Raw genomic sequence first — 15410 nt, 5'->3', positions numbered from 1 at the left:
CCCTTACCCATTGGAGGATTTAGAGGGGGTCTGGATGTCCTGACACCCCCCCCCCCCCCCCCCCCCCCGGCTCAATTTTTGAATTTATACTCGATGACCCCTCAATCGTAGAAATAGTCTAGTTGATTAGTTGATAGTTTTTTTTTTCTAAATTTTATATTTTTGGTTTTCCAAAATTTAGGTACCTAAAAGAGGCTACTATCCTCCTCCTCATCATCATCACTGATAGAAGCTGACCCCCTCCTCAGAAAAAAACCTGGATCCGCCCCTGGCCTTACCCTCACACCCAATGCGCAATTCTGCAAGACCGGTTTCGCAGGAGCTGTCTAGAGATACGAATGACCACACACAGTGAGCACAAACCCAGTTTTTCGACGTCAAGCCACCACGGAGAGCCCCTTCTATTTCACCCGCCCCACTAAAGGCCCTGAGGCTTCCCTTAAAAGGCTATTCCTCCTCCTCCTCGTAAAGGTAGGCCAAATTGCGCATTACGTGAGATGGCGTTCATGCACCCCAAGAGCTGCGTATGTTAGGCGCTGCCAGACGGCAAGGCGCGCCCTCTGGCTTCCTTGACATGACTAGGCACTCGACTGTAAGCAACCACGCGAGAGCTTGTCGTGCGTGCGTCACCAGATGAGTTGGTGGCAGTGGCTGCTCCTCTGGTCCGGCGGTAGCCAAACAGCGGGCGGCTCATCGATTGCGGCGGGCCAGTCCGGGTTGTGTGCGTCGAAGCCGAACATGCCAAGCGCCCGGTAGCCGAGGTAGAGGTAGGTTCGCGAGCCCGAACTCAGCAGCAGGTTGAGCAGATCGAAGAGCCCGTCGTGGAAAGACACGAGCGTGTTTACGCTCATCTTCGCGCCGTTGTGCTTGCTTAGTGCCTCGATCCAATCCCGGGGACTCAGCGCGCTGCTCAACGAGGGAACAGCCTCCAACCTCATCTGGATGTACCTGCGTGCGGCCATGCAAGAAGGCGGATTGATTAAGTGTGCATATGTGTGTGCTGTATTACAGTGCGCGTATTATCAAGGTGTAAACTGAGCGCTGAATGTCGTGTGAACTCAGTTGGGGACCTTCAAACTTCAATATATATTAGTGAATGCATTGAAAAGACAGCTTCCGCCGCCCTTTAATGAGTGCAAAGGGTCGCACTATAGGTTCGTGGTCAGAGACACTATCATTGTCTTTGCATCAGGATGATCGTTCTCTACTGTGTGCTCCTCCGAGTTCGAAGGAGGAGGGAACGTCATATATGCTGTTGTGGATCCGGGTTCGGGAGGCCATTTCGGTAGCGTGACTGGTGTCCGGAGACTGATCAGGAGACCGAGGCGCGCTGATGAAGGAAAAAAACTTCATACATTTACTTACCCGATTGGGCGCAAGTTTGGATGGTGGATAGAAGTTTGGAAGAACAAGCCATACGTGCGGCATGAGCTCACACGACCTCTCTAATGCGCAACAACAAGCCGCCAAAAAAAGCCCCTGAAGACACAATAGAGAGTTATAGCAGAGCGGAGAACCGGTACCGGTACGGTGCCCGGTAGGCGACCGGCGCTACTGCGCGTGCGCGGTGTTGAAAAACTGGTTGTGCGCATGCGCAGATGTACCGGGTACCGTACCGGGTACCGTACCGGCACCGGTTCTCCGCTCTGCTATAACTCTCTAATGAGAAGTATCGTTGGCCCCTCTCTCCCCCCTCGTGTTGGCCTTCTCTCCCCCCTCGAGAAACAAACTTGCTGGCTACACCCTTCCGCGCGTCGCGGTCATGCCGATAGCGCCCCCAGAATCTCCCCTTCGCCTTCAGTCGCCCCATCGGCAATTAGCTCAAGTCGCGCATATTGTGTACGCCTCTCCATACTCCTCTCACTCAGCCCGCACGTCGGCTGTCGTCGACTCCATGGGGCGCCTTGCCAACTCAGCTACCACCCCCTACCAACAACATAACAACAGCAGAAGAAATTGCAATCGCCTTGGTCGCCCACACCGATCCAGAGTACGTAACAATCCTGACAGACTCCCAGACCGCTTGCCGCCACTACCAAGCTGGACGAATCTCGGCCATTGACTTTCGCATTCTTGCCCAACGACCGACGCCAACTCCCGATATCCGCGACGTGTGGACACCGGGTCACACGGCTCTCCCTGGGAATGAGGCGGCCCACGCCTCTGCCCGTGCCCTCGTACCCCGGGCACCCTCGGAAGCTGACGACCGCAGTGCTTCTTCGCCCATACCCCCCTCCGCTATGCTGATATCCTACCCCATTTACGCCGACAACGCCAGCGCTTCTCTCCACCCCATCCGAACACTCCCATGACCGAAGAGTTCACCTTACGGCGGCTGTAAACCAACACCTTTCTCCATGGCACACGCCTTCATGCAATTTATCCTGCACAGTATACACTGCCCATCCCCATGCACCCTATACCACATGCTGTGGGAGTGCCACCTAACCCCAACTCTCCCCCTTCCCAACCCAACCCCTGAGCAGTGGGAGGGCCAGCTGGCTTGAGCTTGAGCTGTTTAGGCAGCTTTATAATAAGGGAAGCCGACTTTGGGGGTCCCAAGAAGTTAGGGGAACCGTGGCTCTAGGGGAGCCCAAACGCAACGCGCTCGCACGCGGCGAGTTCTAGAAAAGGGGCGTCCATACCAGCCCACAACCGGCTTGCGTTGCTCGGGTTGGCTCGGATGTTGGGAACTTTAGGCTTAGCATCGTGGCGAATATTTGACCGCCGCTATCTGTACAGCTGCGAATGACCATCCACAACACAACTTTTCGCCGCAATATCATTATCTTTTTGGCACGTGGAACTTTATTTTGGCGATAATTCCCATTTGAGCGATCGGTGACCAAGACATCTGCCCTGGCCTGTATTGATTCTACCGCGCAGGTGGTGCCATCATTCGGCCGCTCGCCGCACCGCGCGCCGCGGTTCCGGGTCTGACCGTCGAACCTCCGCGGCCGGTCTGCGCAGGCTTTGCATCGCGGCAGATATCTGATCGCTGCTTTTAAAATCAGCGTTGATAACAATCCCTAGCACAATTTTTCACCACACTAACAACTACTTTCTCGCATGTGGAACTTCTTTTCCGCGATCAGATTGATTGGAAGAGTGGCGACAAGCTGTTGCTACCGTGCACTGAAAAAAAAAAATCTGGGGGATAGAAACTTGATGAAGGGGCTGATTGCTGGGACGAACAATTATGATGAGGTGAAAATAAGTGAAAATATCTATTGAAGGTTGATGTAGAAGATCTATCTGTACAGATGAAGTCTCTGGAGGGGGGATGGGAACAACCCAGGAACCCAACTAGGTGTGAGACAATCGAGCCGTCGCAATTTTTTTGATAAACTAGACGTGTCCGCAAAAAAAAAAAAAATGGTGACAACAGCTGGTGACAAACGCCCACACCAAATAATTCATAATATGTTATGCATAACGGGAACAACAACGTGGTTTTAAAAGCTGATTTCATTGGATAGTCAAACTGTTCCTTTGTTTTATAAAAAAAAGTATTTCTAGAATGCATTATACCATCGTAAACACCGGCTGATGTGCGTGTGCCAAAAAAAAAAAAAGAGCGAATTAATCTAAATAAAAAATATCTGTAAAAGAACTTAATCAGTTAGCTGAATAACAGGAGTTTCTTCAACGAGGTTTCCTGAACGAGGTTCCATCACTATAAATATGCCACCAGTGGATTGTTTTTCATAACCCACGTTACGCTGAAATAAAGGTACAACGGCTGTTTCAGACAATCAAGCACGCGATAATTCGTTCGCCGAAAAGTATGAGCACGAATATGTCCGTGCACCGAAATGTCCGCACCGAAACGTCCTGCATCGAAATGTCCTAGACCCGTTTTGCCTGCTTTCTGTGGGGAGATGTTAAGATGCATACGTTTCATTTGGTAATCGAGATTAACTTTTGTAATTTTTGGCTATTATATTTATTGCCCTATTTAGTATCTTGGAATTTATTGCAACCATGTATATGGTCACCTACGTGATTATAACGATTAAATTAAGCATTTTTGTGCAAACGCAGGGCGGAACGCGCTTTCACGATGTTTATTCTCGTTTCCCAAGTTTTTTGCTTTTTTTTCGCCTTCGTTTTTGAGCGTGTAAGATGTCTCCCACAAAGCCCAGAATCCCAGCCCCTCAAGCGCGTGATTCATGTTTCACCGGATGCTGGGTGCTCCGCTCGTCGGCAGCGTACGTGTGAAAGGCGAATGGCGGCGTCGGCTGGAAGTCTTTGTTTTAGCTTACGTGAAGTTCATGTTTTTCTTAGCCGCCATGGTCACGGACATAAGATCCCTATTTTTGATTACGTAAGTTAACTTTCATAATTTTTTGCTGTATATTTGTGTTTTGGAGTTTTTTTTTTTTAGTTCCGTTCGACCAATTATCTCCGTTTACATTATTACTTCCATGAAGTGTGTTAATACCGCCGATCAAGCATTTTTGTGCAAAAAAAGTAAATGCAGGGCGTCACACGGTGGTTCGTTTTTTTATGATTTTAATCCTTATTTCAGTCGTTATTTCCAGGGCTTTTTATTTTCGTCTTCGTTTTTTGAGGGTAGATGTAAGAGCCACATCTTTCGTTTCTTTGGCTCACTATTATAATTTTTCTTCTTGGTTTTTCAAAATGCCCTTCGGCCAATAATTATCTTCACGTGTGCTATGATAAGAATTAAATTTGTTAACTCTGCCAGGTATGCATATTACTGCAAATGCAAAGGGTTGCACGGTTGATTAGTTTTCCCGATTTTTTTATTCACGTTTCACTCATTCTTTTCTTATAATTTCGTCTTCGTCTTTTTTTTTTTGTGGAAGCAGTGCAAGATTTTGCATTTTTGATTTTGTAGGTTGAGTTTTATATATGTATTAAGCTTTATAGTCGTAATTATCATTCATAATTATGCTTATATCTATAATGTTCTTGAATATGCTATGGCATGAAGTATGTATACCACAGTCGTGAGAGTGCAACGTTAGCTTTGTTATAATTAAATTTTATATTTGTTTGTTCTCGTAAGCCCTATATTTTGTATGCGTAGTATCCTACAAATGGCGTTTTTTGTTCTGTTTTAGTACAAGTCTTTGCCATAATGCACTATATGGGTATGTTTTTAAGCTTTATTCCTTTCATTTGTGCTTGCTTGCACCCAAGTATCTGATTCTTCTATCAGGGGAACTCTTCACAGGCCTTTCCAGAAAAAAAAAGGCGAGCCCATTCCACTGTTCTTGCCCGTTTTTTAACACGAAAGTGTTTTATTCCGGCATACAAATACTTGAGTGGCGTCACATCCGTCACGGAAGTGACGCCATGACACCGAAGCAAGCAGCCTGTAAAGGGTGCACTCCTGCACACAGTGTCTTCTTGCGGGGAAGCAACCTTTGGTACTCAAGAGTACGTTATACTTCGGGTTGTTCGTTTTCGGGGTTTATATATTAACACGAAAGTATTTTATGCCAAGATACACCAAGATGTCATTGACGTCATATCCGTCACGGAAATGACGCCAGTACACGTCTGCATGCCGAAGCGACCCGCCACCAGGACGTCGTCCTCAAGCACACCCACAAGACAGCCCCGGACCCGCAAATCATGCTCAGCTGCAGATTTCGCTGCACATTTCACTTTCGTGTTTTACCAATTCCGATGACAGAGGCATCAACCAAAATTTTGTTTTTCTCTTTCTCCCATCCCCTCACTCTCGAATCTACCCGCCCCCCTCTTACCCCTCTTACCCGCTCCACGACGCCGCCGATCCGGTGACCCTCGCGCCGTTTACGCGCCGCCACTGGAGGTGGGAACACCGGCGAGCTACAGGGACCAGGAAGACCAAAAAAAAAAAAAAAACAAAAAAAAACAAGACAGCACCAACTAGCCCCTACTGATGGCCTCTCAGCCCTAATTAGTGTCGATGTCCAAGCTTCGATACGTCGGGTCGGCAACCCGATCATATCAATGCGTAGACAGACAGCAGGTCCTTTAGAGTAATGGGCCAAGAAACCTGGACGGGTGCATGTGTACGTAGAAGGTACACCCGTCCGCTGCGTAGTGTCGGCAGTGCTTCTTGGAAATGTGTCTGAACACGAAATAAGTTCACGTCAGGTACAGGGTTGGTTCAAGTTCCTGCATGGGCCCCGAAGAAGTCACGGTCTGTTACTACAACGTCCACAGCCCCTCCTGCGACAGAAGCGCGGGCTACGCATAGTGAGCAGAAATGTTGCAGGCTCACCTTCCGTCCGACTTCGCGGTGACGCCATGGATGTCGTGCTCCAGCGCCACCACCTGGCGCGCTGCGTCGTCTGAGCCTCCGAACATGGCGAGCAGCTTGGTGGTGAACGCGACGTACCGCTGCGACTCGACCCCGACCGCCTCCCGCCGCACGGCCGCCGAGTCGACGAAGGTGCGCAGTTCGAGGCCGCTCTCGTTGGACACGTCCACGCGCAGTCGCGCCCAAGCTCCCACACGGTACTCGAAGTCCAGCTGCCGGAGCGAAATCGCGGTGGTCTTGACAAGTACCGGACACAAATGCGCGCGACCACGTGTGTCACGAGACAGGGAAGGCCTGACGTCCACATGCACTTCCGCCGTCGAAGAATAAAGGCGCAGTGACATCTGCGGAGTTTCTGGGTAATTCCAAAGCTCCGCAACGACTTTGCGTTCTGAAGGCGCCATGAAGACAAAATGCAATTTTGTTCAGTTTGAAAGAACTAGGTTTTGGTAACCCACTCGCTCCATTTTACCCACGGAAGACGTTTTAAGAGCGGAGCTGTTTAAGCTTCAGCTTGGTCTGGTGGCGTTACCAAAAAATACCACGAAAAAAAAAACTGCGCCGCCTGTAAAGGGTGCACCACCGCAGATAGGGTATTATAACAGTGAAGCCGGCTTTAGCGCCTGTTCGAGTGTGAACACGAGGGACGCCGAGTATGCGCACCTCTTACTATACCATTTTAAAGGTGATAGTCTTGCTTGGGCTACTAAAACGCAAAAATAAATTGGCGCGGCTTGCACTAGGAGTGCAACAAGGCTGGAGAAACAGCGGAGCTGGTGGTCGACCGGTCTAGCTTCCCCCCCCTAGGATCCGATTCCAATTGGAATCGTCTGACGCCCATCCCGAGTTTTCAGGCCTATTTTAGGAGTCAGACATCTAAGGATTAGAACGAAAACCTCGCTGTCCCCATTCTCACCCACTTTCCCATAACCCATTCCTTATTACCACCATCCGCATCCCTCATCCCTATCTTTCCTGCTACCGTCCCAGGGGAGATCAGGGGAGTCTCCCCGGGCCCGCTCTCCTGGCTGTGGTGTCGCTGTGTAGCATTTTTCCCTTTTATTTTCCACCTTTGGTGGGTATTTCCTTCTCTTCAAAACTCTAGTTGACTTCGGTCCAGTTTGTTTATTTTTAATTTGGCGTCACCCGTGATACGTATGTGGTATACGGGTTGGGCTTTTATTTTATATTATAGCCCTTTAGCTACATGTCAGTGTGGGAGACCGACCAAAACAGCCTTGAGAAATCCGGCTAATCTTGGCCTCACCCTCAACGCTTAACCTAGCCTAGCAAAAACCCCGCAAAACCTAACAAAACTTAGCAAAGCCTAGCAAAACCTTGCAAAACTTAGCAAAACCGGAATAAGCTAGTCTACCCCCAGCTCCGCTGTGTCTCCAGCCTTGCACCACTAATGCAAGCTGCGCCAATTTTTTACAACCGAGAAAAACGCAAGAATTATTCAAAACCTTTCAAACTTTCGCTGCAGTGACGTAATATCGACAGGAGTGACGCAATGTCCGCCAGCACAAAGAAGCGTAAGTTCTGTTCGATTCAGAAGAGGTGCACGGCAACGGTGCAGAGAAACGTCTGCTGTGGTGATGGTGCACTGCAGAGGCGTGGTTCCGCGGTGACCGTCAGCAGCGCCCCTGCGTGTTTACAATCGAGTGAGGCCTGCAGGCATAGCCATCTGCTAATCATCTTCGCCTATCGTCCTGCACAACTCGAAGTTTACGGCCATCTCGGTTGCTCCGAACGCATCAGCGACGACGTGAAGTCCGTCCGCGTATCTTCAAGTTCCACGCACAGTCGAACTCCGTTATAAAGAAGTAGTACCGGGACAGTAATTTAGTTCGTTATAACCGACATTCGTTGAAACGTAGGGCTAAAAATCGGTTAAAACCAGTCGGCCTTCATTCGGTCTTTAAAACCAACCAGTCTTAAGGAAAAATCCTTGATACAGAAACGCATTATTTTAATCTTCGAACCTACTGTAAACAAGGAAACCCTTATCTTTCTCCTTGTGGTATTGTAACCTCAATGAACCAGAACATGAAACGGGAAATTACAACCGAACGAAGTTCATTTGACAAAACAGGCCTGCGTTCCTATTTTTTCGAGGAAGGATGTGATCTTTGTTTGGTGGCTATTCACAGCACTGAGCAGGACCAGGATGAAGTTTTCCACAGTGTCCACGAGCGAAGGGGCCTTTTCTACTTCTGCAGTTTCGGACGACGGAGTTTTTCCAAGTAGCTCCTCAGCATACTGGTCAAAGATTTTTTCGTTAGTATATCCGATAGTGAGCGCGGCTCTCACAGTTTCACTTTCGTTATAAATGAGTAAGTGTCATTGAAATGAGGCATGACCAACCAAAGTTCGTATTTAGTTTGCTATGGCCGATAATTCGCTATAACAGAGTTCGCTATAACGAGGTTCAACTGTAGTACATTTTCATGCGGTCGCCTCAAGTGCCAGTATCCGCCTGCCAACCCGCAGCGCCGCAACTATGGCGCGCGCTACTCGCTGCACCTCCTCCGTAGCAGGTGCAGCAGTTCTCTGCACCGCGGCGGCACCACGGCTGCACCATGAGCAATCGAGGGACGCGGTGCACGGCACCGCTCCTGCAGCAGCGAATCGATAGCTCTGGCGTAGCGCACCGTGCACCGGTGCAGGCGTTGCAGGGAATCGCGTCTGAATCGAATGGAGCTATTTCACTGCACGTTACCAATCAAATGGCAGGATCCAACGGTAGTTGAGGCACCTCTGCAATCACCCAGTCTTGTTTCTTGGTGGTGAATTTGGTAGGTGGCCGCCAATCACACACACAAGAATCTGTGACGTCATAGCGAAGTCGTCGGAAAACTGCTGCGGAGTCACCACAGCTACATATCTGCGGAGTCGCCACTGTTACATGTTTTCTTCAATATTGGCGTCATTGTTATAGCGACAAAGCGGTGTTTTAAATGACCCAAACTTGTATTTTGTTTCCAGGGCCCCTTTAAGGGACACTGAAGTGAATCCTCGAAGCCTAATTTTTGACTGATATAAACTGCGACGGGTACATGCACGTTCAGGAGCATACCTTGACGATGAGTCGGATAAGCTCCTTGGCCGAGAGGCTGGGGACCGAGGTGGGCCAGCCGACGAGGCCGATGTTGTGCATCACGTGCAGGATGTCCATGGATCGCACTGAGCCCGTGCGCCGGTAGCGCAGGCAGTCGTCGCGAAGCTGGCCCAGGCCGCGAAACAGGGACGACGTCGACGACAGCGCCTGGTCCACGGCCGCATTCAATTCGCTCTCCTGTGTTCACGCGGCCCACAGTTCGCGACGAAGAGACTAGGCGAGCTGGCGTGATAAAGTGTACATGCATACATTGCTGTAGTCAGCACGAAATCATGGTTGACGTCAGCAGCATACAGGTGGGCTGCTTGCGCATTTTCCTCCCCTGACAACACAATTCTACAGCACCAGCGACTCACCCGACAAGCCTTTCCTCCTCCGCACAAATCTTTAACGAGAGAAGAAGCGACATTATGGCGTCAGCTACAAACAACCACCTTCCCGCACCTAGGAAGGCTCCACGCCATGTACCCTACAACTCATCCTTCAAACAAGTGCCCTTCTTGCACAACTCAGTATGCCTCCCTTTACCACGTTACGAGGGCCCGCTCCGAAATTCCAAACATTCCCCGAATAACCAAGTACCAACCCAACTCTTGAGCAGTGGAAAGCTGCGTTGCACAGCTCGGACAAGGAAGATCAGCGACAGCTGTTACGACGGGCCACGAGTGCAGCCAGAGCAACAGGGGCCCTGGAATAGGGGCACCTCGCCTCCTCAAGCAAACGACATCCTTTCCTAGACAGTGTAAAAAAAGTTATTCCTCCTCCTCCTCCTCCTCCTCCTCCTCTGAGAAAGAATGGATAATTTCGAAAGTGGCCGCAGATCTTTCACCAAAACTGCATCACGCAGTGAAAGTGAGCCATCGGAGTAAACTTTGTTACTTTGCAGTGCCTGTTAACCCTTTCATGCATACGGGCCTCATATGAGGACACATATTTGTCTTACTATAGAACTCATCCAGTTACTTGCATCGAGTTATTAGCCGCATGGTGTCCTCAAATGAGGACGTGTCAGAGTTCCTAACTTGTTTCGCAGATGGCGCTAGATGTCCATGTTTCTTGAATCGCCAGGTTCTGAGGGGGAGTAGGCTTACTTGAGGTCGTTCAATGTTCCCAAAAAACAAAAAAACAATTGCTGGACAGGCTATGGTGCTTGTCAACTACAAAAAATATGCGCCGCGCAAAGAACAATTCGTGAATATTATGGGCTTCTTTTGTTTAAGTTTTCTTCTTGGCGGTGGGCCATAGAGAAAGAAAAGAACAGATGTTCTCATGTGAGGACAATGTGCAAGAAACGTATAGGCTTACCTGCAGCGCCACCAAACCAAATAAAACTCGTAAAAAGCCAAAAGCGCTTGTTATTTCCCACGTTTTACGTGCATAGTTGAGTTGGCTTTTGCGCGGTTTATTGAATGTGAAAAAGTCTCCCGCTGGGAAAAGTCTGGGAAAAAACCACACATTTCGAAGATGTGTTCCAAGCGGAGACTTTTCAGGGAAGAAATTGATGCGCTTTTAGACCTCTCCTCTGATTCTGGTGACGATTCAGAGGCGGATAATTGGGAGCAGCTCCTCAACGATATTGCCACTTCGAGCAGCTCGGGAGACAAAGGTAAAGTAAGCCGAAGTGCTGGGGCTTCAAGGTATGGGTGAGAGCAGGAGTGTCTGGCTACATTTACCGTTTTCAGGTACACCAAAGCGCAACAGGTGGGCGATCCAATGTTTCAAGCGAAATTGGTATAGCCGGAGACGTTGTCATGAGGTTGTCCAAGGGACTTGAAAGGAAAAATTATAGACTTTATACTGATAACTTATGCACATCCATGGCCCTGGTCAGGAAACTGAGAGAGGATGGAATATTGTTTGTCGGTACATGCCGTGCATACCGTCTGCAAGGAGCGGATAAAAAGCTAAAGCCCTTGAAGGAGTTCAAAGCTGACGGAAGGGGAAGCACATCAATTTGCACCTCAGCAGGCAACATCACTGTGACAAGGTGGCTGGACAACTCGCTTGTTCACATTGTTTCCAGCTACGCCGGTCAGCAGCCTGAAGGCACTACGAAAAGGTACAACAGAAAATAGAGAAAAGTAATGGATGTCACCCGGCCGTACTCCGTGGAACTTTAGAACAAACACATGGGAGGTGTCGACCTCGTGGATTCCTTGATTGCAAGGCACAGAAATGACGTCCGGAATAAGAGGGGCTATTGAGGATTTTCTTCCACCCACTAAACGCCGGAGTTGGAACGCCTGAATTGTGTGGAGATGGGACAAAGGTGTGCAGCATCCAATGTACAAACTTGAGTTCAGAAGCCGCATTGCCAAGGCGCTCGCTCATATTTCGTGGGGAAGCAGCACAGAGCTCGAAGTGACGAGGCCGGCCATCCAACGATTCGCCGTCAGCGCCCATAAAGAGAGTGTTCAACCATATGCCCCTGGAAAAGAAGCTCGATGGCGGGCACCATTTCCCAATGAAGAGCGAACAAAAGTACACCAGCCGCTGTCGAAGCCGTGCCTGCCGCAGCAAGACAAGGTACCTCTGCGGTCAGTGCAACGTGCCTCTCTGTCCCGAGTGCTTCCAGTCCTTCCACAGCACCTAAGCTGAATGTGCACGACTGATCGTCAGCATTCCATTTTGAATTGTAATTGTTTCTATCAGTGTTCTAGCATGAATGATCAATACAATATGTACAGTATTATATATTTCATGTGTGCTGAAACCAAAGAAAAATATGAACTTAAAGCATGATGTCCTCAAATGGGGACACATTGATACTGTCATACAGAGGCTCTTGATTACTTGAAATAATTTTTTTTATGATCTTTGTGGCCTCTGCGAATACTTTTAGGCCAAAAATAATTTTTGTACTCTCTGGATTTAATTCATGCATGAGAGGGTTAAACTTTGCTGTTAAATTGTTAAACGTTCCTTTTATTTATCTTTAAATGCGTTGATTTCGTGTGTTTACCATGCCCCTGGGGCGTATATATCTCTGCGTCCGCGGCAACTGCACTGTCTGCAAACCGAAGCAGCACGGCCGTAACAGAGAACTATCGGAGGCCTCAATCTCGTGCACACCCGGCGTTTGTTTTTCTTTTCGCCTCCAGAAGAAAATTAATTGCCCAGGAGACGTGAACCGTTCTTAGGATGCGCGCTGCTGCTTATCGTCTCACATTTGGCTTCGAATGGCTTGCTTTGCATGTTGTTACGAAGAAGCGTGCAGCTTGAGAACGTTTATACGTCTCAGCCACAACTGCTAATGTTTCCGTGATTACTGTTTTAGCATGACCACATTCACGCACACCCAGTTCCTCTAAAGGGCAAAACGCGTGCGCAGAACGACGTGTTTTTTGCGCGCGTTTTCTCCCTCACCGGAAGCGGTCCGGCTGCCTTCATGCGTGTTCCTCACCGCTGCCAGACCGGGTAAACGCGCGCAAAACGCGTCGCTCTCCGCATGTGTGTACTCATGGAGGAAGAAAAAGTTTTTCTTCCTCCATGTGTGTACTGATGGCGTTTTAAACACGGGTAACTCAGCGCCGACTACGACTGACATCGTTTAACCACCTGCCACCCTCTCTACGGTCTCTGGAACAGTCACCTCGTTACCTCGCATTTTCCCCGCCGTTTCTCCCTCTCCCTCACAAAAAAATTCCCCCGCATTTCCCCGAGGGGGAGAATGTGAAAGTGCGAATGCACGGTTGTCGGCCCGCTTGCGGCGCTTGCGCTCGGCCCCCGCAGCCCACCGCCTCGCCGCCTTCTCTTCCATCTCTTCCATCGGGTTTGTAGTATCACGTGTACACCACGCAGTTATCAAGCCGCTATAACGCCGCTGAGTCACCAACGCACGCCGCTGACGACGTAGTTTGAATGCGTTAAAGATATAAGACGCGTTACTGACACCTATATCAGCGTCGCGTCCGTGGCTTATTCGGTAGAGCGTCGGGCTGCAGCGTCGGGCTGCGGCCCGCAAAGTCCTCGGATCGAAACCTGGCGCCGGATGCTGTTTCATTTTTAAATATAGAGGAGCACTGCGGACGCCGCCGCCGCCGCCGACGCCGGCGGTGGATGGTTTGGGGTCGCTTATAAAGTGCATTCGCACTTAAAACAACGCGATGTTTGTCGCTCTAGTTGCTCTAGTCGCCCGGCATCGCTGTTGTCGCTGGCCCCGAGCAATTTTTGCCGCCGCGGCAAGAGCGATCGACTTCAGCGAAGCCGCTAAGAGGACAGAAATCGGGTCGCTTTCGTCGCTCCAGTCGAAAGACCTCGCAGTCCTGGCGGCGTGTGTGATCCCTTTTCATCGCTTTTGTATGCCCTTCACTGGTGCGTGGGACGCTGGTACGATTTCATTCCCACGACGGGAACGTTTTTGTAGACTACCAACGGTGTTGCTGTACCGAACAGCAGCTTTCGGCTCTCGGTGGGAGTGAGAACACAAGATCTCGTGTGTACGTGCAAGAATGATACGAGCCTCCCGCAACTCCGCGCGCAAGCTTCATAGGCGCAAGCTGGACGTTCAGGGGCGATCACCTGGAGCGACGCAAGGTCCTTCCTGGCTGCGGGGCAGACGTATTTGAAGAAGTCGTCGCAAGGCTGACTCCGTCGCTCGCTGACGGACTTGGCCAAGGCGGCGTCGAGTCGCATGCAGGCGGGATGCGTGCAAGAGGCGGCCGGCGCGGCGCGGAGCACGATCGTCAGGAGCACCACGAACAGCGTGAGCAGCACGAAGACGCAGAGCCAGACGCCGAGCGAGATGAGCAGCGAGCACGCATCGTCGCCCAGCAGCAGGTCGGCCGGATTGGGCGACGAGCCCTCCTCGCCACGCCACATGAAGGTCATCAGGTCGCCCGTGGCGGCCATAGGGCTCGCCAGGGATGCGCGCACGCCGGCCAGCTGCCGGCCGCTCAGAAGCATAGTGCTGGCGGCGCCCGGAGGCAACTGCGTCGTGCACGGATCCCACGAACGCGTCGTCGTGAGCCGCAAGTCGAAGGATGAGTGCTTGCGGTTCCGGGCCGCCGACGGTCGCCGGTTGGCCCGGAGCACGGCCGTTTTGCTCTCCATTGCAGTGGAGCTGCTGGAAGTCTTGGCTTGAGGACTTCACTTGGAGCGGTATTAGAAGCGGTTGTCGATATTTCTTTCTCGTGACTTGATGATGATGATGCCCTCAACGAATCGAGCACGTGGCCACAAGGGGAGAGTGGCCAGGTCTAAGATGTCTGCTGCGCTCCTGGGCGTGGGAAACTGGGATAAAAATTACAGCTAGAAAATGTGATCATGGTGGCGAAACGTCTTATTTGAGTTGAAAGGAGAGGGTTGAGCTGCTCCTCTTTTGAGGGGGGCATCCTTAGTCCAGTGTGTTCTGTACAAATGAAGTCAGTTGCGCCTGGGATATCAGCTCGAGCTGGTCACCCAGGTCGCTGCTAGCCAGCTAGCCCTACCACCACACGGAGGTTGGGTTGGGAGGTGGGGGTGAGGTTAGGGTTGAATAGGCACTCCCATACCATGCGGTGCATGAGGATGGGCAGCATCTGCAGTTCGGGGAGAACAAGGTGGTGCAGACAGCATGGAGTCAGCTGCGGGGGGGAAAAGGTGTTGATAGGACTCGCAGAGGCGTGGGCCGCCTCATCCCAGGGAAAAAAAGCTGCGTGACCCGGTGTCCAGAATGTGGCTGCCAGGGGTTGGCGTCGATCATTGGGTGAGAATGCCAACAGCAATAGCTGAGATTCGCCCATCTTGATAGTGGTGTCTGTCTGGAGTGTCACGTACGCTGGATCGGTGTGGGCGGCCATGGTGATTGCAATTTCTTCTGCTGTTGCGACGTTGGTAAGGGTGGTAGTTGAGTTAACAAGGCGCCGCTTGGAGTCTACAATGGCTGATGTATGGGCCGAGTGAGAGGGGTAGGTAGGGAAATCCGCATATCGAGAGTTGACCCAAAGTTCATATTCGGCGCAGGAGCAGGAAGCCAGAGCCTTGGTTATATGTTGGGTGCATATGCTGAGGTACATGTATATGACA

General features: G+C 50.6%; 1 protein-coding gene across 1 annotated transcript; it reads right to left on the bottom strand.

The window, feature by feature from the left end:
• Positions 1-630: 630 nt before the first annotated feature.
• On the bottom strand, positions 631-14233 carry LOC144174641 (uncharacterized; the record flags this gene model as incomplete). The annotated part of the gene is given in 4 exon segments (XM_077703426.1): positions 631-948; positions 6245-6495; positions 9363-9581; positions 13926-14233. Coding segments are annotated over 4 exon segments (1088 nt in total), but the record flags the coding sequence as incomplete, so codon positions are not given.
• Between the last annotated feature and the right edge of the window lie 1177 nt (positions 14234-15410).

Source organism: Haemaphysalis longicornis, unplaced genomic scaffold (assembly GCF_048455015.1).
Source record: "Haemaphysalis longicornis isolate Haplotype H1 unplaced genomic scaffold, Haemaphysalis longicornis Haplotype H1 scaffold_3, whole genome shotgun sequence".
Classification (NCBI taxonomy): domain Eukaryota; kingdom Metazoa; phylum Arthropoda; class Arachnida; order Ixodida; family Ixodidae; genus Haemaphysalis; species Haemaphysalis longicornis.
This window is presented reverse-complemented; position numbering and strand designations above follow the sequence as displayed.